This window comes from Malurus melanocephalus, unplaced genomic scaffold (assembly GCF_030028575.1).
Source record: "Malurus melanocephalus ecotype Western Australia unplaced genomic scaffold, MMel_1.1 scaffold_74, whole genome shotgun sequence".
Lineage (NCBI taxonomy): Eukaryota > Metazoa > Chordata > Aves > Passeriformes > Maluridae > Malurus > Malurus melanocephalus.
The window spans coordinates 1466211-1490970 of NW_026623306.1; the positions used below are offsets into that span (position 1 = coordinate 1466211).

At 43.1% G+C, this 24760-nt stretch overlaps 3 protein-coding genes across 4 annotated transcripts; 2 read left to right on the forward strand and 1 right to left on the reverse strand.

The window, feature by feature from the left end:
- Positions 1-3012: 3012 nt before the first annotated feature.
- BTF3L4 (basic transcription factor 3 like 4) lies at positions 3013-12727 on the reverse strand. 2 transcript variants are annotated; one of them, XM_057367042.1, is made up of 6 exons: positions 12644-12727; positions 10282-10345; positions 9323-9436; positions 7013-7214; positions 6150-6209; positions 3013-5310 (listed from the first exon to the last, which is right to left on the reverse strand). In XM_057367042.1, the coding sequence occupies exons 2-6, from the start codon at positions 10333-10335 to the stop codon at positions 5264-5266; spliced, it is 477 nt and encodes a 158-aa protein (XP_057223025.1). In that variant the 5' UTR covers positions 10336-10345; positions 12644-12727; the 3' UTR covers positions 3013-5263. The 2 variants fall into 2 exon arrangements, with proteins under 2 accessions (XP_057223025.1, XP_057223024.1); XM_057367041.1 differs by lacking the exon at positions 12644-12727 and adding an exon at positions 11469-11571.
- On the forward strand, positions 12107-22059 carry TXNDC12 (thioredoxin domain containing 12). The gene is made up of 7 exons (XM_057367040.1): positions 12107-12318; positions 14315-14375; positions 19206-19258; positions 19746-19819; positions 20374-20443; positions 20533-20616; positions 21013-22059. The coding sequence occupies exons 1-7, from the start codon at positions 12228-12230 to the stop codon at positions 21090-21092; spliced, it is 513 nt and encodes a 170-aa protein (XP_057223023.1). The 5' UTR covers positions 12107-12227; the 3' UTR covers positions 21093-22059.
- KTI12 (KTI12 chromatin associated homolog) lies at positions 14382-16964 on the forward strand. The gene has a single exon (XM_057367038.1). The coding sequence runs from the start codon at positions 15610-15612 to the stop codon at positions 16630-16632; it is 1023 nt and encodes a 340-aa protein (XP_057223021.1). The 5' UTR covers positions 14382-15609; the 3' UTR covers positions 16633-16964.
- Positions 22060-24760: the final 2701 nt, after the last annotated feature.

Sequence of the window (24760 nt, forward strand, 5' to 3'; positions counted from 1 at the left end):
CATGGTGTAGGCAGAGTGAACTGGACTGAAGCTCTATTTCACAAGTTAAGAAAGTGCAAGTGAGAGGATCTGACCACATCATCTCCCAAGGCTTCAATGTGGCCAATCCTTCCCTCTTCCCAAACTCTGTACGATCCTGGCAGCAGCAGCAGGACTCAAAGGCCAGGTCTGTCCAGCCTGTGAGGCTGCTTTGCTGATGGCCATCCCCCCCAGCCTGCTTGCAAAAACTTCCCTGTTAGGGGGTTATCCTTTATCTCCCAGAAATTTCAAGCTCATTGGCAGATACTGAGGCAAAGGCAATGAGATAGGCTCCTGTATCTTCAGAGCAAGCTGGTCCAGCTGACCTCAGGCATCAGCTTGGGAAAGCAAAGGAAGAGGAAGCCTTGCTTCACTGGCAGCAGAAAAGCCAGAAATGAGTGAAAGCTTTTCAGGAAATATCACTCTTAGTGTGCGAAGGTCTGATATCCTGCTCACATATGCCAAAATTTTAAGTCTTCACTTACCTATGTCAAGCAATAATTTGCATTGCTTGGAAATTTCCAGCTTCACACATGGCCTCAAAATGAGATCTGCTGTTCTCAAAACGTTGTTTGYGCCACACTTCCCAATGTCTGTAGAGAGCTGGTCTCACAGCACTGGCTCTTCTTTGTCAGCTAAGKTGCATTAGACAGAATCTAAAAATACATTAAATACTTTCTAATATTACTTTTTGACATAAGCAGTTACTATAGCTGCAACAAGGATGTTGCAAGGAAGTGCATGAAGTTGCATAACTCCTTTTATTCAGCTGGGATGTGTGCACTGAAAGGTCAAAAGGCCTTGGAATAGGATTTTTTTGTTTCAGTGTTTGCCTTAGCATTCATACTTTAACAAAAACACCAAAAACAAGTTCAAGAACTCAAATGAGCAGTTAATCTCTTTTTACTTCAAGGAGGCAACTAATTTAGCTCAGCTACAAAAATCTACCTGCAATGCAAAGTTCAAGATGCTGCCTAATATTTGAAAATCTGACAGGTACTAGTTGTCAAAAAAAGCAACATCTGAGCAAATCATGGGTCTGTTGCTTAGTGATAGACTGAGAGCCCACCAAATACTACGTGTTTATCATGCAAAACTAGCTTTTTATACCAGTCGCACAGAGAYGTAGCTCTCTTCTCTCAAGAAACATTATCTAGTGTTCATTAATTTACAAAGCACATAGAGAAGGCAGAGCAGTACTCTTGAAATAATGGCAAACCAAAGCCTTGGAAGATGTACAAATCTGGTTTTTCTTGCCCAATAACAGTGGTGGATGYGAAATTAAAACCCCAATAGTCCTGCTTTAGATACCAACCCAAGCTTCCACCCAAACATACCAAGGCAACTAATTTTAGAATTAGCATCTTCACTTGCTCTGCTTGGCTACCCAAATCCTTGATTGATACTGCAGACTTCATGTTTTTGAATAAATCCATTAAGYTCTTCAGTGTCTGCAAACTGGTCTTCAAAAGTGGGTGCGATAAAAAAAATATTTAATAGGAAAGCAAAAGTTAAGGTGAATCAGCATTTCCTGCACTTGTGTTGTCACTTCTGTGAAGCTGCTATAGCTGCTGTTGTGATGTGTTTCTGTACTGTACCACTTCATTTGCTCAAGGACAAAGCATTTAATTAGTGAAATCTGGATCCCCAGAATAAAGACTGCTCACTTTGTTCCAAATAATAAAAGCAGACTGATCTTAAGTGCCAGTGGAAGAATTCACTCACTCACCTTCACTTCACTTAAGGGGCAGTTTGCTCAGCCCTCTGTAAATTCCTACTGTCCAGAGGAGCAGGGAGTCTGATTCCAGGGAAACTTAGAAGGATCTTTCCTGGACCTTCCTCAGTAGAGGCATGAATTCATCTCTTACATATAGTACTGTGATTTTATGGCTTCCTCAGTTCCTTCCTGCTAACAGGAATACACTGGTCAATCAACACATTGCTCAGTAATTAAATCAGCTGTAAGACCTCCAGTGTTCTTTTTGTACACACCAAATCCAAAACATTATTTGTGAAGATCCTGGCACAAGCTCATAGCAACTCCTAGTTCCCATGGAAAGTTGACAAATATGAGCAAGTTATCAACATTTTTCTGCAGCAGTTCTAAATTCATCCTTATCATTCCTGTGCACTCTTCAAGTATTGCTACATAACAAAAGCTAAAAATAAAAAATTCAATGTYGGTAGTGAGCATGAAATGTCCTTTTCATATCAACTCCTTCCACCCTACAAACATACTCACTTTGTTCTTGAGCTCTGCATGGGAAATCCATGCACCAAGGCCTCAGAACCACTGCCTGTGCAGCAACCTCTGCATCCATCACACATAAGCATTTCTTTTTCATTGAGCAAACTATGAAACAAATGCAGGCTTTTGCAGACTCCTCCCCTGCCTCAAAGCCAGCAAGACCCACATTTCCCACCCATAAACTAGGGAATTACACAAATGTACCAGCAGCCAGGGCAGGAAGATCAGTGTCTGCTGTCTCAGATTTGCAGATTCTTTGGCTTTCACTGACTGAGCTTTGACTCCTTCACGTACAATCCAGGAGATGTTTCAATTTCCTCCATCTTCCTACTTTCCAATCACTGCCAAGTTAYTTAACATGTCAATATTGTTACCAGTATCTTTAATATGTCAGCAGAGTTAAGCAGTGAGCAAGTAAGCACAAGGGCTTCATAAGTATGGTTGTTATTATGCTTCAAGCCAAGCAAAGAACAACTTAATGTTCACCTTTATGGGGGGAGCTTTTATTTACCAACACTCCCCAAAACTATTTTTAGTAACCTTGCATTTCCATCAGCATGTAAAAACACTGTATTATACCATGAATAAATACAAAAGAAAAAAGAGCTTTTCCCACAACAGCCTTGATGGGCTWCTTTTAATTAAAATCAGTTTAATGATTGATAAGCTCTAGTATTTCCAGCAGCAAATCATAAGTGGTTGACTGTTTCCAGAGACAGTGAAAAACTGAATATAACTACATAAGCTAGCATAGTTAGTTGGTTTACTGGTTGTCAACATAGGAAAAATTTGAGGGTTTAACAYGTAAATTCAAGAGCAAAAACTAAATCAGTATTTTGTAGAAATCAAAAAGTTCAGCTATATAAACTTACGGAATCATTGTTTCCAAGGCTTACTTTTAATCTCTCACAAAATTACTTTTGACATACTTCCTACATCAGAGTGAACAAGCAGGAATTTTCAGTATCTGATTAGTATTGAGGAAAGGGATGTCCCATATATCAACTCAGCACACTTTGAAAGGTTCTTCACTCGTGCCTCTTAAGCAAATGGAGGAACACTGCAAATACCTGTTGCTTTGTGTCTTTCCTTTGCTCCCTGGGYTCACAGAGGCAGCAGAAGGCAATTCCATGTGCCTGAGCACACATTTGTGGAGACATCACCTCCTTATAAACAGAACAAAATCATCTGCAGCTGATCAGCCATACAACAAACCAAAGKTCCATTCAACACCACAGAAAAAAACAGGAGTGAGTATAGGGAGTGTGAAATCCTAGAGCTCTAAYGGGACCCTCCCTAGCCCTGCATGTGTTCCTTGGTGACTGTCACCAGGAATGCAGTGCTGTCTCAAACAGCTGCTACATCCACCTGCCTTCCTCAGCCATTGCTGGTGGGAGGAGCAGACAACACACAGGAGGGAGCGTTTCCTCTTTTGTACTGTTCTTTTATTTTGTAGTAAGATCCACGTAGTATATAAAATATAACAGGAAAAACTGAATGAAGCCTAGAAAATGAACCGAGGAGTTCAGCTGACGAACCGCTACAGCTCTACTTCCGTGGGTTCATGAAGTCTCCAGAACTCATGGACTGTTTGCTTGTACTATTACAGTTCTCTAGCATATGAGCCTACACCAAAAGCTGATATGTTCCAATTAAGCCATAGTTAACGGACAGATGTAGAGAAAAAAAACAAAGTGGCTTTTGTAAGCCACAGCTGCCCTTGACAGAGGTTACAATGATGTCTAACTATACTGTAATGCACATTACATCAAGAACCTGGAAAGAGCCTCTGAGAAAACAGCTTCACATTAAGCGTTTTAAAGACAGGTCATAAATACTGCACTGTACCAACAGTACCTCCCAATGTCCTCYTTATGCCTGAGGAACATTTGTGTTTTGTAAGAAGCTACTACATAGATGACACCAAACCTAGAGGTAGGTTATAGGCCAAGGTAAGTTACAGGCAAAAAAAAAAAAAATCCCTTTAGAGCTAGTCACTGCACAGACTGCCCAGCAGGAAGCAAGGCAAAGTGTCAACAACTCTTTCCTCCCACCCCAAACATTGCTCACACAGTGCATTTAGTTCCTAGTGCCCTAAGAATGAGAGTGGATCATCAGCTGCTAGTAAATGCAGTCATGCCAAGAGAACAGCTTGAAGTTAATTCAAGCAAGAACCTGTTACTGTGCAAAACTGGTGCACTGGACTGTTACCAACCAGATCTCCAAGCTTAGGAAGTGACCCGACAGTAGAGAACCAAGGTGTTTTTCTCTTGAGTGGGAAATACTTCAGTAACCAACAGGAGAACGTACTGCTAAGCCTACGTGGAAGGAGTCAAATATCAGCTTGTATCAAAACCTTAGAGACCACCAAAAAAAAAAATTGAAAAAGTTTTTTAAAAAAGCACACTTTTCTCAGACCAAGTTTTTAAAAAGTTACTGTACCAAACAAGCTGCTAAAACAGCTCATCTCCCCTATAATYTGGAATCAACACAAGGTTGGTAACAAATATGTGTACATTGAGAAACACATCTGCAAGTACAATAGTTAACAGCAACTTAACCCCAAGTTTTAATGGTTTAATGCCTTCAGGTCACAAAATGTGGACAAAATGTTCATCTTAACTCCCTTCTGTGCACTATTTGGTGATAATCAAARTAACAATGCTTAAGATCCATTTTATTTCTACTTCCAAAGGAAAAGGRTAAATGGTTAAATATGTGTTCTCCAATTTGTTCTCCACTATACGTACACCCACATACACACACCCCTCAAACTGCACTGACATTTCTTTTTGACCAAAAGAGTAGATCCTGGGAGTAAGTGCAAAATGCAAAATCAACTGACAGAAAATGCTGAACAAACAGCATCATAAAAATACAAAATATTTATATTACTGAACTATTAACAGATGATGTTCTCTGTTTCTTTAAAACTTTGGAACCACATAGCTGATTTCTTAAATCTAGTCCATGCCAGCTTCCAGAACTATTAATGTTTTAGTTAGCTTCATTCTTTGATGCTTCATCAAAATTTTCTACGAGATCTGAAAGAAATGAAGATATTTAATACAGTAATACCCAGTAAGATTACCTCAGTAAGTTTAATGAAAATGCATATAATTATAGGAAAGGTTAAGCGGTATTTATCTATTCTTAGGGAAATAATTTCTTTATGGGCAGATTTCAAAGGGCTTTACAAAATAGTTTGTTTAAACATGCTGAAATGCAGAAACACTCTAACAGTGAAAATTCTAACATCAAGTGATTAAGAGCTGATTTTCAGAGGTGCTCTACCAGCTGCAGTTGAATTCTGAGCATTAGCATTCTTTAAAGAATGCTTGAAGTTTTAGAGAATTGGATTTTATGCAAGGTCACAAAGAAATAAATCAGTGTCAAGGCCTGAGGAATTGAATCTCTGGTCCACATGTGTGTTGTTTTAGCCAAAGCACCATCCCACTGGATACAGCAGAATGTGGTGATGGATATAATAGTTACTCACTGAATTAACAACTTATTGTATTTACTTTCACACACTGACATAAACTTTTTTTCTTCTACTACAGAAATAAAAATTCACTCCCACTGACTGAAAAACAACCATGCCAATTGTATCATTCTGCAGTCCTAAGCCCCTGTCTGGATCTTTAGGTACCTGTTCAACATCACTGAAACTATTTTAACCTAGTTTCACTTAATAATTAAAGTATTTGCACAAGGTAATCCCTTTTCCAAAAGCTGGAATTCAAAGTCATGTTTTAATGCTGTCCTATATAAGAAGCCTCCCTTAGCAACCRAGRAGTATAATCACATCAAAAGCTACAYATTTAAATGAATGAATCAAAATATTAATATATTAAGTGTACATAAATGTGTATGTGCCTACCTGGGACATCGTCATCTTCTTCATCAATATCTTCAGATTTTGGTGCTTTACTATCCAACACTAGAAAAGGAAATTTGGTGCTGAGTTCTCACGGTACAGAATTAGGKACACTCACACAACAAAATAAAAACCATACATGTGAATAAAGCAAGCATTTCTCTAATCTACAACAGTGACAAACAGACAAATGACTGGGTATCAATGGTTAACAGAATGACAAAAAGGCTTCCTTGGGGACAGTACAGTCATCTGAAGGGCCAAAACACTCTAAACTGGAACTGCACCTAATCTTCATTTCTTCACTGTAAAATTACACAGTAGTTRCACCACATACACAGACTCCTCCACGCTCCCAAGGTTTTTAAATGAATAGAAAATAATCACATGCATAACTATGATTTGCGTTTCTTTATCTTCAATCAAAACTTTATTTTTTAACTAGTTTTAGTCTTGGTTGAATTCCAAAGCAAAACAACATATTTCTTCTTCTACAACCACAACAGAAATATGTTTCGCAAAGAAAACAGAATAGATTCYCTGACAAAAAGAACTGGTTGAGTTTTTCCCAGTAAAAGTATGAATTTGCYTTCCTAAGTATTCTGCCATACACAACTGTACACATGCAATCACAGCAAGCCAGACTTACCTACTTCTTCTAAATCAAGGCCTGCCTATGTAATCTTGAATCAACAAAGATAAAAGAAAGTTCTCCCACCCTCTACTTCCACAACAGTGGCAAATGAGTAAAAGCACACACACTTCTGATTACTATTTAAGTCATATGCTGCTGGTACATTTGGGTTAAAACTTAAAGGACATAAGAAGTACTTAAAGTCAGCTAAGAAAGATTCCAAAAAACCTACCTTGTCTTGGGAATTGTTCAGCTAACTTCCTGAGACTTGTTAAGCTGTCAGCACCAAGCTGGCTTAAGATGCCCGGAAGCATTTCTGTGATCGGTTTAGCCTCTGCATGACCAGTAATTGCAAAAGTGTTGGCAGAGAGGGAAGCTTGAACCTTGGGGTTGTTGAAGTGAATAACTGTTCCATCATCTTTTATCATGTTCACCTGTTTAAATATATTCATAACATTTACCAAAGTGTTGCAGCATCTTATTACACAAGCATGATAATTAATATCTCGATTAAAAATACTAAAAATTACAGAACTAGAACTTCTCCTAAAGGATAATATAACCATGATAAAAGCACCTGGAATTAAAACCTTCCAAACTTAAAAGTTCCAACAGCAAAGCCTTGCCACATCAGGTTGAACCATTGCCTTTCACAGGTACCTGTGTCACCTACCAGGAAACATTCCAGCTTTTGCCCAACTGGACAAGGCAAGACTCACAGTGGCTCAAGACAGGGATGCACACAGCACAGAGGGTTTATTTATCAACTGCACTAGAACAGACTTCTAATACCTTCCCAATATTTTCATGAGTACTCCTAAGACTAAGGACATCACACAGTGATCCTGCTCTCTTCCTCTTCCCTAGCTCTCTGAATCACCAAGAAATACATTTTACAGCCATTGCAGTGGCCTGCTCTGCTCCTCCTGTCAGAGTTCACACCGACATATTTATATACGTCTATGTTCTGGTTTTTAACTTACAGGGAAAAAGAATGGAAAATCGAAAAGCTTTTTTTCTGGGCATGGCTAAACTGGGTACAAACTACAGTTACGTGAAAAATAATTCTGTCTGACCAAAGGAAGGGAGTTCTACCCATCCAACACAACAGTGGCATTAAATTTATGTGAAAAAAAATCGGTAAGCRATGTTTTTAAGTTACAGGGAGAAAACAGCAATTCAAGACCTAAAGAACAGATCTAAAATACAAAAACATCTAAGTTCTCAATCCTCACACAGCAGCAGAGTTCCAAATATGTTTTGAACAGGAAATCCAGGCAAAACTAAACCATGTCCTGTCTTTTGCCCATGGGGAAATGGTAAAGGCTTCAAGCACAGTGATCCTGTTACTTAAAAGCCTCTTTTAAAATGACACAAATGTGTTACTCATGTTTGACTCAACATTACTCTTCTATCTGCACGAAGCTTACCAAGGTCAACTCGCGTTCACTTGAATAAAACATTCCACAATCATGTCTCTTGCTATCAAGGTAGAGACATTTTGCATCATCTTCCTACGCACAGAGATATTTTAAATCCTTAATAAATGTGTTTGAATAAAGATCCTATACTCTGTGCAGAAAAAAAAAACCTGAACACACACTAAGAAGAACCATATCTTTCTTTAGCTCACATAGCTCAGCGTATATGTATTACGCAGAAGAAAACAAACTGAAGCATTTCTGTAACAGAGGTCTGAAAACTTAGAGGCAAACCAGACTGAATCTGCATTTGCCTTTGGAAGGGAGGAATGCACTAAATGACTCTTACATGCACCTTGCAATTCTGCTTCAGTTAATCAGATTAAAACATCACATTTCTTTAACCAAGGAGTACAAGTACCACACCAACACTGAGTTCACGATGGAGGAACCTTCCTCCTCCCATGTATGAGTGTCATTCTTGACAGTATTGTGGAAAACATGTTTTATTAATGCATGTAAATTAGAGGTATTCAAGGAACATCTGAAACCTTCRCATTCCCACTTACATTAACAGAGAAGCTGCTTCTGCAGAGTCTCTGCAGTGTTTTAAAAATTATCTCCTGTAACTACTGCGAACAATTTCAGCAGTTTTTGTGAAGTAAAAGGTCCTGATTTTGATAACACAGACTCAAGTTCTTACTCAAGGTATTTCTAAGCTTTCCTTTCTACTCTGCACCAACTTGCTGCCTGAACAGTACACATACATTTACTGCTCTTCTTTTTAGAGCAGGTAGTCAAGTTCACAAAAGTGAAAAATGAAGAGAAGATCTRCTCTACATGGAACGCAAGACACACACAGCACATCAATCTACTACCTCCACCACACAACATTGCTTGGCCAGCAGAACCTTCACCTTTCGTTCTCCAGGTATGTACACATTCATGGCAATGAGACAACAATAAATCAAGTAACTTTACCTCTCAGTACCCAGATCTCTGTGGTTTTGCTTGGAAGATAAAACTATTGTCAAAACCRAAAGCAAAACCCGCCACACCAGCATAAAAATAATACWGTGAGTTTTATTTCAAACAGGAAGAATTTCTTTTTTTCACTATACCTCTTCAATGCCAGCAATGTTATTTACTGCCAGCTTTTTGAGGGAACTCTGAAGTTTTTTGTCATCAGCTGTAGCTGTTCTGTGCACCACCTTCTTCTTTCTGCGAGCTGTTCCCTGGGAAGAATCAAGARACAACAGTCAGCTCTGCTCAAAATCTCTCAACACTAATTGCAAAAATCATGCAATARTCTGAACAACATCTTTCAAGTAAGGAGACATTTCTGTAGTCAAAAATGCTACTGAACTTATTTCCCTTCATCTACAACTTTGGCCATCAGTGTCAATTCTAAGGTTTTCCTTAAGCATAGAAGACCAAAGAAACACCAAACAGCAACATATTTTTCCTTCCACTAAACCAGCCTACAAAAATACCATTTATTATTAAGCAATATATAATAAAATGTCCCCAATATATTTTTTCCAAAATGAAGCACCAAAATACAGTGATTTAAAAGGTCACACTTTAGCAACCAAGTCATTAACCACTTCAAAGTGTTCCACAGAGCATTTTGGAATCCCTAGTTTCCCAACTTTTGTACAATCATCCCTATGGCAGCAGATGAGCACCCACACTCAACAAACTACACACCTTTTTTTTGGTCATATTAACTACCTGCTGGCTCAGAGAAAAAAACCCAGCTCMGTGCAGAGCCTGGAGAAGGCACAAAGGAAGAAAATCCCCAACAGGAAGACCAGAAAGGCAGAACAGGAACACCCAGCAGGTGAGCTTAGCTGGWGCTTTCACAGGTCACAACAAGTCACTGAATTAAAACAATGCTTGCACACTGGAAACTGCTCATCCAGCAGTTGTGAACTGAAAAAAACTTCCATTTTGGGTAGTAGCACTATGGGCCAGATCACACAAAATCTGTATTGGTCAAGCCTCAGAATTATTTCTTTTTTCCCCTTCTATGAACTGTAGATTATATTTTTAAAAGTATCTCTGGTGATTTTCTTACCTTTCCCCCTATTCGGACCTGCGCTTGAAGCTTGGCCAGTTTTTCCTGATTCATAGTGCTATGTCTAGAGAGCAAAAAGGAAATACAAGTTCAAGTTAACCATCAAAATAATAACAAAAAAAAGTCACTTAAGAGTGCTCTTGCAATTGCAGTGGATTTTTTTAAACTTCTAGAACACTACCCAAAACAGGGTGTCAAAGGAGTACATATAAACAGAGCTTTAAAGCCACACCACCTAAAAAATCCACAGTGGTACTGCAGCAGGAAGGCCCTGCATTCAGCTGGTATCTGTGCCACGATGAGGCAACTCAASAGGACATTTCACCCCGCATCAGGCTGAGGTACTCATTTCCAGGAAGCCAGTTCACTGCTGGAAGCATTTAAATGAATTACTGACTCCAACCAGACCCAAACTAGAACGGACACCACAACTGGTTCTGGGAAAACCCCCTTATCTTTACGAGGGCCCAGGGACACACTCATCACTAAACTACCTGAAATAGGATTCATATAATTAATCTATTATGAGATCCAAACTCAGTGAAGTTCGTGTATAGACACATTTGCTATATGAACTTCTGGCAGGTTTTCATCAAATACAATGACTGGAAATTTAGTCAAAGGCTTCTCCCACGGGTCAGGTGGGACCTTTAAAGGCTAGAAGCCCTGAAAATCCATAATGGGTGAAAAAACGCCTCAAGCTTTCCAGCAAAAGGAATGCATTTCGCTGCTCTGCCCCAGCAAGTCATCACTGATCCCCGGAATGATGGGGAAACCTCCGCGTGTGCTCTGTACCGGGAAAGACGGGGAGCGATGAGCGGAGCGAGGGAAGGATCGGCGCACGGAGGGACCTCCACGGGGCGGCGGGAGAAGGGGCTCAGGGCGGCTCGCTGGGCACCCCCAGAGCACGAGGAGCGGGAGGGTATCACAGCTCATCCCTCAGGGGCTCGGGTAACCGCGGTCCCACGGGAGAGCCGCGGTCCCACGGGAGAGCCGCGGCCGCGCAAGCCAGGGCATCCCCCGCACAAGAGGGTCGCTCGCTCGGCCTCTCCTCGGGGAACGGCCCAGCGTCGGCGTAAGGAAACACGAGCGAGCTGTCGCGGCGCCCCGCCAGCCTCAGGCCGGCGGGGACACGGRAACACCAGGACACGGACACACCGGGACATGGGAACAGCAGGGCCCCTCACCTGAGCGCGGCGGAGCCCCCGCTACCAACACGCGGCGAGAACAAGATGGCGGCCGAGGAAGGAAAGAGAGGCGCACAGAGAAAGGAAGCGCCGCGCCACGTGACGGCCCCGGCCGCCCGCGGGTTGGTGGGACCGCCCACTCATTTGCATAGAGGCGGGACGGGGTGCGCCAGGGCTCCTGGGAATTGTAGTCTCCAGGRAGCAGCAAGGGACGGCGCCTCAGGGCAGGGAACGGTGCCCGGTGACCCGAACCCGGGACATGACGCTTCTAAACGCGTCACCACTCGCTCTGTCCCCTTCAGCAAACTCTCCGTCATACGCTGCGCTTGCGGTCGGTTTTGCCTTCCCGACAGCTGGGCAACTTCGGAGAGCAGCGCGACAAAAGGGTTTATTTGGGAAGGAGAAAATAAATCCGGAACCACCCCCCTCCCACCCCTGCCCGCTATAGCCGGGATAACGCTGGGGTTTGCCCAGGGGGAGTAACCGRGATTGTGGGGACTCGGTACGATGTCTCCTGCCCCGGGGGTCCCGATTTCGCCCCGAGCCCCCCACACCCCTCCACGGGTGTCTCCCCTGGCACCCGCGGGCCGGGCCGTGAGGGCAGCGCACCGCCCACATCCGCCTCACATCACTTCCTGGGCTTTAAAAAACGGGGAAAAAAAAAAAAAAGAAAAGGAAAAAAAAATCCAGCTAAGCGGGTTCTATCCTGTCCGGAGGTTCGGGCCGTACCCAGGTGCCGCCGCTGCCCGCGCCGACACCATGAAGGCTCAGCCCGCGGCAGCCTCCGTCCTCTGCCTGTGCCTGATGCTGGGGGCCTGCGCCGCCTCCTCCGAGGGAGGGCTCGGAAAGGGTCAGACAAACGCTTTCTTCGGGCTTTCCTCAACTTCTGTCCCAACTCGGGGCGGGTCCGGTCCCCTCAGCCCGCGGGGGCCGCCGGGCGGGGCAGAGAGCGCAGCGCTGGGGTCCGGGGGTGCGGGGGGGCTTTGCGGGGTCTCCGCCGTGGTGCTGCGGTTCTGGCCGAACCCCGTTCCGAGGGGCTCCGCGGAGTACTGGGGGAGCAGCCCCTCGATGCCCCAGTGCCCCGTGCCTGCCCAGCCTCCGCCGGGCTCCTGGCAAGCGATGAATGGCCCTTCCTCCGCCCTCGGCTTCCCTTGCCCTTCGTGACCGCTCCTCACCTCGCTCTTGGCTCGCCAGGCTCCTTGTYTAATTACCGTGTCTAATAGCCCGCTTCAGCCGGGGCCTGAGCCTCACCCCAGGTGCTGGCTTTGCCGTAGAGGTAAATCTCTTCCTCGGGGCTGGTTGTGACCGATGTGATCAATGACAGCAAAGCTGTGGTGTGGATCCCAGCCAGACATTCACCCTTTAATTCCCTAGATGATTTTCATTCAAAAGAAACACTCTGTAATGTGTTGGGTAATGCTTTTAAAAACATACCRAAGCTCGCCACAAAGTGGGGTTTGTTTTAAATATAGAAAAGCTTTTGAAAAGTGTTTCCCAGCTAGAACAATAGYCTGTTTTCCCTCTTTTAACATTTTGGCCTTTGACTGAAATAGCTGACGTGTCAATATTCTGGGTAAACGTSACTTCTACTAATCCAGCTGGTTTGCGCTCTGGGACGTTGAGCTCGTAAAAACAGCCCTGTGTCCAAGGCTGCCTCAGCAGCTGCTGTGTGGGTGTGAGGAGACATGAACAAGGCATCCCCATCATGCTGTGAGCTCATCTGTTTGATATCTTGCATCACATATGTCCATAGCCGCTCATATCAGCAGTGCACATCAGGTAACACAAACACTGTGCCACTGTCCACACCCCCTGAACGCTGAACTGAGATGCCCCGAGGATTTGCTGACGCTTTCTCCAGGTTTTGTGCCATTGTTGTCTACTGGCAACATGTCCACTTTGCCCTGTGTCAGCACTGGGCAGTCTGTGGCTCCTGATCTTTGTGTAGCCCCCAAAATCTGCTCCCCTCAGCACCCTGGGCATGGCGGGTTGCTGACTGAACCAAACCCTTAGGATGCGAAGGGCCAAGCCGAGCTCATGTTTGGTCATCTAGCACAGTAATTGTTAATTACTGGAGCCATAACACCTCTGAGGAGGTGTTCCAAGACAGTTCCTCTTTGTACAGCTCCTGAATCTCCTTCATCTCAGCTCTCCAGGTGTCTTTTGGCCATGTGCTGTGTTGGCTACCAAAAAAACCCAACCCTGGCAGTCGCTGCTTTGCAGCTGTTAAACATACACTGACTTACTCCTAATTCAATTGACATAATAAGACTTGTTATTTGGATGCCAGAYAAAATATTTCCTGTGTCATTCAGTCTCTGTAATGCTCAGAAATCTGTGAAATGGTGTTCTTTCTTGCTCTTCAATAATATTATCATCAGCAGGAATACTTAGCATAACAGCTTTAGAGCAATTAATGATCATATGCTGGCCTAGGAATTTTAAAGTTTCAGTTTAGTTCACCTTCAATGGGATTTAGGAAGCCAAATGCTGACATGTTTAATTTGTCACTCATCAGATAATAAAYGTTCACAGATTGAAACAGAATGGAGAATAATCAGAAGGCACTTCAATTTTAATGTCTGTTTGGGGGATTTTAGTGTCATTTACATACATACATAGAAATATTCATGAGYATGGTATGTTTTTGTTAATTAATTTCAATGGGATTCCTCATACGACTGTGTGGGTTGCAAGTATTTGGAGACTTTCCAGAAGGGGGGCTATAGTTGGCTTTTAAAAAAGAATATAAAATKAGTTGAAAATACTCTCGAGGGTTGGGCTGTTTTCCTCTGTTAGCTAGCATGTTAAATTATGCAGCATTTATAAACCCTTCTCTCTGGCAGGTTTTGGAGATCATATTCATTGGAGAACACTAGAAGATGGGAAGAAAGAGGCAGCAGCCAGGTATGTTTGCTAGTTTTAATTACAGAAACGTGTCTTCAGAAGCATTCACAAAAGGTTCCATTTCAGCCCTGAATTTAACCACAGAGAAGTCTCTATTAACAAAAATTAGGGTTATTTAGAGACTGTTCAGATCCCTACAGCTTATTGGAGAGAAAATACAGAATTTCGATAACTTTGCTAAGGCCTCAGGTTTAATCACYGCAGTCTAATTAAATGATTCAAGCCCTAACATGTCTTTGAAACAAGGAAATAGTTATCACATTAAAGAAAGATATGGTTCTTAAACATACAAATGTATGTGTAAGTTWAATCTCCTTGAACTCTCAGCAGTGCTAAGAGCTTCCCTAAAATTCCCTGTGCCTGTAAAAATGAGGCTTCAGCATGAGGTATTTTGTTTCCATCTGCAGAAAAAATCTGGAAATTTCTGACTGTAGTGAACTGACAGAACCTGATTTGGGTTAAGCTTAAATTCTAAAAAGAACACTGTGAAAAGGTGAAAAAATAACATTTTTACTTTTTCTCAGTTTCTTCTGTTTCTTGTTAAAATGTAAGAAGGAGAATGGTATGCTTATAAATTCTGCTTGTATTTTAACTTTATAACCTAGATTTGACAATGCTGACATGAGCAGAAATTCCTCATGCCTTCCAGGTTTGCTGTTTAATTTAGTTCTCTCTCAAACTGATCCATCTGGCGAGTTCTACACTCTAGTGCAGACATTGAATTAACCCAGATGGTACACTTCAGAAGTCTTACAACTTTTTATAACTTGATACTTTAGCATTTTTGAAAAAAAGGSCTAGATTATTTCAGTATTTATAGTTATAATTGTAGCATTGCTTTGCAATGCAGCAGAGGAAGCTTTAAAATGAGACAGGAGTGCAGGAGGGATGGCAAGATCTGAACTCTCAGGTTTAGGCAGGATGAGCGTTCCTGCTCAAAAAGACCCTGCAGCAAGGGATGGGATGGGTGTTGGCATCGTTCTCATCTTTAATTGCTGATGCACAGACCTGCACGCTCATGTCAGCTCAGCAGCATTTGAGTGTTATTGAAGGACTGGGAGAGACCAGTAATAGCAAAGAAAATAGAAACCTAAAAGATACGGTTTTTTCTTCCTAACTCTGACCATAGGTCAGGAGATGAAAACTTACACGAAATTATCTGTGCTGCACCAAGTGAGATGCACCAGGGCCAGTGACCTAGGAAGTTTCAAGCCTTCTGTTTAAATTCTGCACAATGAATTGGGGGGTTTTGGAGACCTCGTTTTTAATTTCCCTGCGGGCGAAGGCGGGGTCCCGTCGTTCCAACCACTGCTGCGATGGCGTTTTTGAGCCGGACGCCTGCAGGACGGTGTCGCGGTGCCAGAGCCGTGCCGTGGAGAGTAGAGCGCGCCGGGAGCTGCGCGGGGGCGGCCGTGGGGGCCCGTCCTGTGCGGGGCTCATCGCGGGCGTTCCGCGGGGCCGGGGCGGGCTCTGCGTGTGTGTGACCGGCGGAAGCAGTCGCGCCGCGTCCGGGTCGGGCGTCGCTGGCGGGGCGATGCCGCTGGTGGTGCTGTGCGGGCGGCCGGGCAGCGGCAAGAGCCGGCGGGCGGCCGAGCTGCGGGAGGCGCTGGGCGGCCCGGAGCGGCCGGCGCACGTCGTGGCCCAGGCGGAGGGCGGCCGGTCGGCGCTGCGGGCCGAGGTGGAGCGGCGGCTGAGCCGGCGGGACGTGGTGATCGTGGACGCGGGCAACGAGCTGCGGAGCATCCGCTACGAGCTGTACTGCGCGGCGCGGCAGGCGGGCACGGCGCGCTGCGTCCTGCACTGCGCCGGCGGAGCGGGCGGCCCCGACGAGCCGACCTTCGAGGAGCCCGACCCGAGCTGCCGCTGGGACCGGCCGCTGTTCACGGTGTGCGGGGAGGAGCCGCTGCCGCTGGGCGCCATCCGCGCCGCGCTGTTCGAGAGCGCCCCGCCGCCGCCGCACCGCGCCACCCGCACGCAGCCGCTGCAGTCCTGCGGCTTCCTGCACCAGCTGGACCGCGTCACGCAGGACGTGCTGGCCGCYGTGCTGGCCGCGCAGAGGAGCGGGGCACAGCCCGGCGAGACCATCCGCGTCCCCGGCGTGGCCGAGGGGCTGGTRCTCAGCCGGCCCGTGAGCGTGGCCGAGCTGAGCCGGCTGCGCAGGCAGTTCATCAGCTACACCAAGATGCAGCCCAGCGATGAAAACATGCCCCAGCTGGCCAGCATGTTCCTGCAGTACCTGAGYCGCAGCATCCAGTGAAGTGTCACCTGTGCCACCCAGCAGTGGCTGTGGTCTGGCCCCGAAGCACTCGCAGCAGTGAGAATGTACCTTCAGGCACAGACCCCGCAGAGCTGGATCCTCTCGGGGATCGGATCACTGGGCAGCAGCAGCAGCTCTGGGAAGATGGGTGCTGTGTCCCTGAAGCATCTGGGCCAGCTGCACTGCTGGGAGGACCTCCAGGGAAGCAGTTCACACCCCTGYGTTCTCCCTGMTGGCATCTTTCAAAAAGGAGAGCTRCTGGTGGATCCCCAAGCAAATGAAGTCTCCTATGGAGACATAAACCCCAGTARTCAAATAGTGCRRTGTGAAAATGTAAARGRGGATGACTTACTGCAGGCAAAACTTTTCACTCCACGTTGCATGTATATRTCTGGAACAAGAAGATTGTTTTTCCAGGACTGCCTCACATAATATCAAACTGCAGAAGAGACTCCAGAACTGGAACAGGCTGTATTTATAGGATGTGACTGTTTCAAAAAAGTCTGAACCCAAGAGAGATTTTCAACTCTGCACTGCAAAAYGGTGCTTGCTTAATAAATTCAAACTTCTCTGTTTCAGGTCTAATAATAAAATGTGTGCCTTAAATGGAGTAAAGTCTTAATTTGCTTGCAGGACTATTTTTCTGAAGTAACTTGCCRTGTCTTTCCAAGGTCATCATTATAAACCCTTAAAAACACCAATTGCTTAAGCATGAGTGCTCATAGGAAAAATGAGCTACAATGACAGTGTCTGTTCTGTGTGAAACTCATAAGTTTGTACCAGCTGGGATGGGTAGCTTAGTTTCCAATAATTCTGGGTTTTGCATACCCCAAATACAGCTTATATAAACGTCTCACTTTCTGGTAGATGCTTCATTCTTCATTTTAAGAAATGGTGACTTTTGGTTTTAATTGTATGTGGAGTGCTCCCTGGGAGGAGATGATAAAGTTGGGCAGGAAGGGTTACTTCAGTTACAATGTCTGTCTGACACACCAGCTACTGAGGGGATTTACACACTGCAGAACTGAGAAAGTGAAACAAAAATGTTTCACTTTAAATGAGTTGATGGTACCAGTCAAAGGAAAGAGAGCAAAGCTGAGAAAACACATAAATTATCTCAAACCTCTGTGAGTTCTCACTGATTAAGAGTTGGTATTTCAAGGATGTGAGCACTTCCATTTAAAATTTYTCTTAAAAACATGTTGCAGTACCAACCACCAGATGATTGAACTCTCAGTGCAGATCACTGATCCTTGATGATCAGAACAATCTGTATTTTCCAGTCCTAAATCAGTATGTTCTCAAGAAAGAAGCAAAATAGTTTTGGACGCTATAGAAACAATGAAAAAAGTGGGTTTTTCATCATCAGGGAGAGGGCACTGATGCAATGCAAGCTTTACTTTTACAAGGGAAATGTGTATACATGCTCCTTATTGCAAACAGATCCCAATATAAAGGTGATGAAATCAGTTACTTATAGATGGCAAACTTCTGTTTGAACGACTCCAAATGTTAATGACTTCCTTTCCACCTTTTCCTGGTTCTAAAGTTCATTACTGAATGCTGCTCCGTAGAGCATACTTAAGTATTTTGAGTAGAGCATTCATATCTATTTACAGCTAAAGAAAAACTCCTACATAAATTCTGCTAGTAATTAAYGCAGTTTTGTTGTGTGCAAAGGTGTTAATAATTTCTGTGTGTGAAAATTTGACTTCAGTTTTTAAGCCCTAATATAGTGCAGAGTTTGCAGTAGCAGACACCTTACAGTTTACTTTGCTTGGCATATCCTGAAAGAAGTATCCATATAGGATGTTCTCTCCAGATTCCTTCCTCTCCATCTAATTTTAGGCTGTTCTTACTGTTCTGGAAGCCATATCATTACTACATGGAAACTTAAACTCTGGGTAGCATAGGCAGTAAAGGTAAAATGATTATTTGGAAAGAGAGAAAGCCCAAATAACTTCATTCCTTTTGTATTGTATTTATTTAGTCTGCGGTTCCTCACAGGCCCCCTCTCTTTCTTAGTCCTGGCACTTGTCACATCCATCACAATTAGTTTCAACACACAAATGTGTAGRAAGCCATCCAGGCAGCCAGAGGGTTTGCTGGGTTATTGGGTTTTGTGGTTGCTTGGTGAAGGGTCTTAGTCACAGGAGGTGACTGGAACATGTGGGCTGTAATGGAGAGTGGGATGGATTGTCACCCACTGGATTGCCTCAAGCAGCCATGAAAATGCATCCTGAGATCCTGCTGACTTTAACCATCCCCAGTAATCCTTGGGAAAAAAAAAAAAAAGCATGACCAGTTGTGTATCTGAGAAATCTAACTAGAGCAGATCTTCCAAAGAAAACGTCTCCTCTACACAAGCAGTTATTGGCTTCCAGCTATAATAAATTATTATATTGCATGTTTTAAGACTGGGAAAACATTTTGCAAGACAGTCTTAGAGCACCACATAATCTCTTTACACCTCACTTATTTCCTGTTACATTTAGCCCTTGAGGAAACCTTGACTGTTAAAATTTACTTGTAATAGAATTTTTTTGACAATTTTCTTTTTTCTTTTTTTTTAGTGGTTTGCCCCTTATGGTTATCATCCACAAGTCCTGGTGTGGAGCTTGCAAAGGTAAGTGCATTTAATACTAGAGCTTGGAGAAATTTCCAGGAAATCTTTGTATACAAATCATGTAGCCATGAGAAATGTGAACTTTGCATTCAAAATGCAGCTAATGGTGTTTGTATTTCATTGAGAGTGGCATARTATGGCACTGCCATAGCAAACAAACAAGCTGGGTGTATGGCTAACCTTAAAGSATGAGGTAGTTGAGTGGGAGTGGTGGTTTTCAGCAGGATTTTTGCTTTTTGGTTCAAATATGATCACCTRTGTTTGTTGGGCAGGCTTCAGCCCATGGCTGCCAAGCAGGAATTGCTTCAGGTACCTCCTGTTCTAAGCATGGCTGGAAGGGTTTGGTATATATATTTCATTTACTTACTGCTTATTGAAAAGTAATCCCTCTCCAGAGGGAGGGATGAAATGGAGATTTTGATGATGACCTGAAAATCTGAAGTATTTGCCACTGTTTTTACATACCTTTTTTTYCCCCCTTCCTTAGCTTTAAAGCCAAAGTTTGCTGAATCCAAGGAGATTTCTGAACTTGCCCATAATTTTGTTATGGTCAACCTTGAGGTAGGCTGCTTTCTGCTCTGCATCCATGTTACTGCTCAATAATGAAGCATTTGGAATCTGGCTTAACTGGTTGCATCCTGTTTTGTGTACTTCCTAAATCCTGCACTCCTGAATMGGCATTCAGGATTGATTGATAGAACTCTTTGTTTTAAAAAGACTTTTCTTCAGTCTGGTTATTTTAATTGTGTTTATAAACCTGGCTCTCTGCCATTGTCTCATTAACAGTTTGTACYTTGTGTGATTCAGTTTCCACAAGAAAGGAATTTATGTCCATTCTCTCAGTACATTTCAAAGATTCCTATACCACAGTGGGGTGGGTAATGCAAATTGACAGACCAGAAAAAATATTGTTTTCATAAAGGATACTTATGTAGGTAAAAATAACTTTCTTTCCTTTGAGAGTGAAGGATACTGCAGTTACTTAGCATCTGTTCAAGATGTAAATTGCTCAGGGTAGAAGGAATCTGGAGGCAATAACTTGTTTCTGTAAAAAGCCCCATGTTTTGTTAGATATCTTGCTAATATCTACCCTCTCTTCTGTCTTGCTGTGGTAGGATGATGAAGAGCCGAAGGATGAAGCCTTTAGTCCTGATGGAGGYTACATTCCCAGAATCCTTTTCATGGGTAAGGCATCCACAGTTGTTGTRTGCATTCACAGGACTGGGTTCTTACTGTTTCCACCTAAATTTCCTGTTGGATTTCTTGTTTCATAGATCCCAGTGGAAAAGTCCATCCAGAAATCATAAATGAGAGAGGAAACCCCAGCTACAAGTATTTCTATACCAATGCTGATCAAGGTATGTGCCAAGTATTTTGAAGTGCATTTAGTGAGATGAAGCTTTGTTAGTGCTCAAAAATTAGGGTACTTTACAGCATAACTGGGAGCTGTTAAATACAGTGTGAGTGGGTGGTTCTCTAATGCCTGAGGATCCATGTTGAAAATCATAGTAATACCTACTATAATACCTATAGGACCTATCTTTGTCTCCAGTAGTGGCATGGGAAATCATGGAATTTGCATGATCCAGCTACACATAGCTGGRGAAAGTGTACAGGACTGTTTTTTTTCTTACAGATTAATCCATAGATGTACATTTTGAAACTGTGTTGTTTTGAAACACTTCCATTACCAGTTCACCTTGATGCTTTCATCTTGACATTAATTGTTGGTATCTCTCTGTGTCATCTTTCAGTTGTCCAAGGGATGAAGGAGGCCCAGGAGAAGCTGACAGGTGATGCTTTCAAACAAAAGCACCTGGGAGATGAACTATAAYGGATACACTGAATGATATTTTTTCATCACTTCAAAACTAAGAGGAAATGATTAAACAGACCAAGAATGTAGGTGCACTGAAGGGACATAATTCCCTTGTCAACAATGTTAGGTTAAACCCTGTTTGGAGTTCACACACACACACAGCAGTTACAGTGTTTTCTCTGCCTGGCAGTTTGCACTGTGATGGTTATTTGCAACTGGCTAATGTACAAACACTTCCCTTTGTGTGTTTGAGCAACCACTAATATTTGATRTTAAAAGGGAGGTGTGTAGGGAAAACATTGGAGGACAATGTGATGGGAAAAACTAGAAGTAGCCAACATTTTGACACTTAATCAGGGTTGAATCTCTCTTTTCTCACTGGTATTATGCCACCCACAGTTTTTACTGGGCATTCCCATGACTGGGGCATGTTCCTGGGCCAGGTGTTTTCTGGATATCCAAAACCATGAATTCTGCCACTATACCAAGTAGAATACATTTCATGAATGTCCAAGTAGCATGWGAATTATCAGCTCTGCAAATGTATTTTTGTGTAAAACCGTGTAATTCATCTTTATTTGCCTTTGGGCAGAAATTTAACCTTTTCCTTATGCACTCACCTTTTGATTGTTCCATCAAGTGAGGGTGGGTTATGTTGAAGCTTTACGGGGTTTCCCCTTTTATTCTTTGAATGTTTTTGGCGAATGCCTTGCCATCACATTGTACTGTATTTTTGTACCAGGGTGAAAAAATTAAACCTTTTTAAACATAAGCATGGAGAGAGTGTTTTGTRGTTAAGCATGGTGGGATATATTTTTGTTTCTGTTTCAGTGATTATTGATGTTGAATATCACAGCTGAAGGTTCCTCCTTTTTATAATTAAAAGAYATCCATTGTTTTTCCATGTAATTACAATTCAGCCATTCTCACAGTACCCATACTGTTGAAGGCAATGTGTTTATTTACTGGAACTGAAAAGAAGAATAGAGGGGAGTAAAATCACCCCTCTTGACCTGCTGGGGACACTTTTCCTAATGCAGCCCAGCATGCTGTGAGCTTCTTTGTCACGCAGGTGCATTGCTAGCTGATGGCCAGCTTGTTCTCCACCTGGATTCCCATATTTTCCTGTGCAGCAAAACTGATTTCTAGACATACTGGTGCACAGGTTGTTCCTCTCCAGGTGAAGAACTTTGGATTCCCCTTACTTGAACTTCCTGACAGCTTTCTCTGCCYGTTTCTCCAGCCTATTGAGGTCTCAGAGGCAGCACAGCCATCTGTGTATCAGCTCATCTGATCTCAGAGATCATTTTCTACAGATACTTTTTGAAGAGCTATCTGAGGACATTAGGTGGGGAAAATTGTTGTATGCAATAAACTCAATTTGTCTACTGAGTCTATTTTTACTGTTCAGCAGCATTAGAAATTTTGCTTTCTRAATCAGTCTAAGGGATTTTAGACACCAAAACTCAACTGGGCACTAATAGACAAGGATTCAGTGGAAATATTGAGATTATTGCACATTGCAATTACCCTGCTCAGCTTCTAAAAGTTACTCTACAGGCRTTATCCTCTGCTTCTCTTGCAAATTGTCTAATAAATTACCAATGGAATTGAGCTCAGCAGCTACTCTCAAATCACAGMCTCAAAGTAAATCTATACAAGCCTTAAAAAAAGGATTTGTGTTGTGCAAAATACTCACTTTTCCCCCAGCTCTATCAGTTGATTAAATAAAAAATAGTTCCTATCTGATGTTCATTTAATTTACAATTTTAGATTCACATTACTAAAAAAATTATTGTTATGGTTTTTTACTTACCACCAGGGGGAGGACTCTGCGTGTTCATCTGGKTTAGGATTCAACAAATCATAATTAAAAAACAATCTCTGATGCAAATTAGCAGGCTGCACCTCTGTGGGTTTCCATGCAYGGTTTTGCAGTGTCTCTGCCCTTGTCTTATCTCTACAGTGAAACTGCAGCCTGTAAGATGCACAGGGACACACATCAAGYGTCCCTTTCTTTGCAAAATGCTCTGATGTCAGAAGCAATGTGGCCTCAAAGTAATTTTTTTTTAAAGTTCTCCTTCCAGAGACATCTCTCTTCAGTAACAGATACGGGCAATGTGCTTCATCCTTTACATTTAAGACTACYTTGATTCAAAATTATCCTCTTTCACATCTTCTCTCATGCATATCCTCTCCTTCAGCACTTTATGCCTTCCAGACTTGGTACTTTGGAAGGAAAAAATTGTTCCATGATCCTTTGTACTTTGGCTATCTCCTCTCTAATCCTTTCTACCCTCTGTRTGTTCAGACATGGTGGGCTGGTACAGCTTCCCCACCCTCTCTTCCACTTGCTCTTTTCTGGACCATGTTTTTGTCCTGTGTAGCAGGATGGAGCTTGKCACTTGCTGGCCTTCTTGGTGTCTAGCTGGGGTCTCAGAATATGGCATAAGTTCTGTCACAGCTGGATTGCTAGGGACAGCTGGTTAACTTGTGTAAAAGCTCTTTCTCATCTCTGGATTGCAGGGTGAACTTACTTTCGATCTGTCAGTTAAGTATTTTTCTTTTTCCTATCTGTTAGTTTTATACCTGGACATTTTTGTTGCTATCTCCTGCTTCAGATTCTTTACATCCTTCTTCATTTTAATCTAGATAAGGTGGTACAGATGGTTGGCATTTTCTTCTGTGCAGAGGGATCCACCCAGCAGTTGCTTTATGTGTGTTGTGTGACTTTATGCACACAAGCAAGTCCCCAGAGAAATTGCTTGCAGGTCAGTGTTTGCTGTAGATGTGTTTAAAGTTAATGATACACTGCAGCAGTGCTCAGTAACCAAGGCCTCAGATTAGTTTGCCCCCATCAGCTTTGTTTCTTGTACTGTCCATCTGTGTAGTGCTTGCAGTAACTTATATACTTCTTTAGATGCATCCTAGAAATCCCCTTGGATTCTCAGCTTCTCCTCCTTCCATGGGGATAAGAAACGCAAAGACACTTCAAAATTCTCAAGTATAGAGCCAGAGAACTGCCAGGCCAAATGAATCTCTCATAAACAAACATGCTGTCAGTTCCCTTTCTCCCAGAAAAAAAACCTACAGAGGAAAAAAACCCCAAAGTTAATTAGGAAGTGCCTGGATTGCAGCTCCCGTATGGCTGCCTGGGAGTAGAGGTTGCTTTGTGCACCTGAGGCTGGACAGGCTTTAAGCAAGCATCAGCTGGAGACTTGAGAAACCTTTCCTTTGCCATGTTTAGCAGCAGGGAACAAAAGTGCCACAAYCAAGAATGCCTGCATGGCCAGAGTGTCCCGTCTGTCATCCTGGCATGCTGAGTTTAGCAGTCACCTACTTCAAACACACTTTTGTCCCYGTGGCTGTCTGCCTGCCACTGTGCCTAGCCTGTATCCAACTGCTAATGAGCTTCATTCACTCAGAGCTCACTTAGAGCTTGTGTAATGAATAGCTCTGAAGTGAGATATGATTAAACCTCTATGAATATGAGGTGATATATCCTTGGTGATGATGAAACTTAACTTACGGCAGGAGGAGAGGCATTTGCATTTTTGTTGTGCTGTGATATTTATTTGCACCTGACCCGGTATTATGCCTGCTTAGTTTTGCCCAGCCAGGAGAACCACTCCAGGGCTATCCCTTGACAACCGTCACTATAGGTGGATCAAAACTTGAGACCT

Bases quoted from the DNA above. Each gene is read 5' to 3' on its own strand.
- BTF3L4 (XM_057367042.1), bottom strand. From the start codon at position 10,335: ATGAATCAGGAAAAACTGGCCAAGCTTCAAGCGCAGGTCCGAATAGGG. The intron at 9,437-10,281 runs GTAAGAAAATCA...GATTCTTCCCAG, and splicing joins AGGTCCGAATAGGGGGAAAG to GGAACAGCTCGCAGAAAGAA. The intron at 6,210-7,012 runs GTAGGTTTTTTG...TTCCTTTTCTAG, and splicing joins TGAACAATTCCCAAGACAAG to TGTTGGATAGTAAAGCACCA.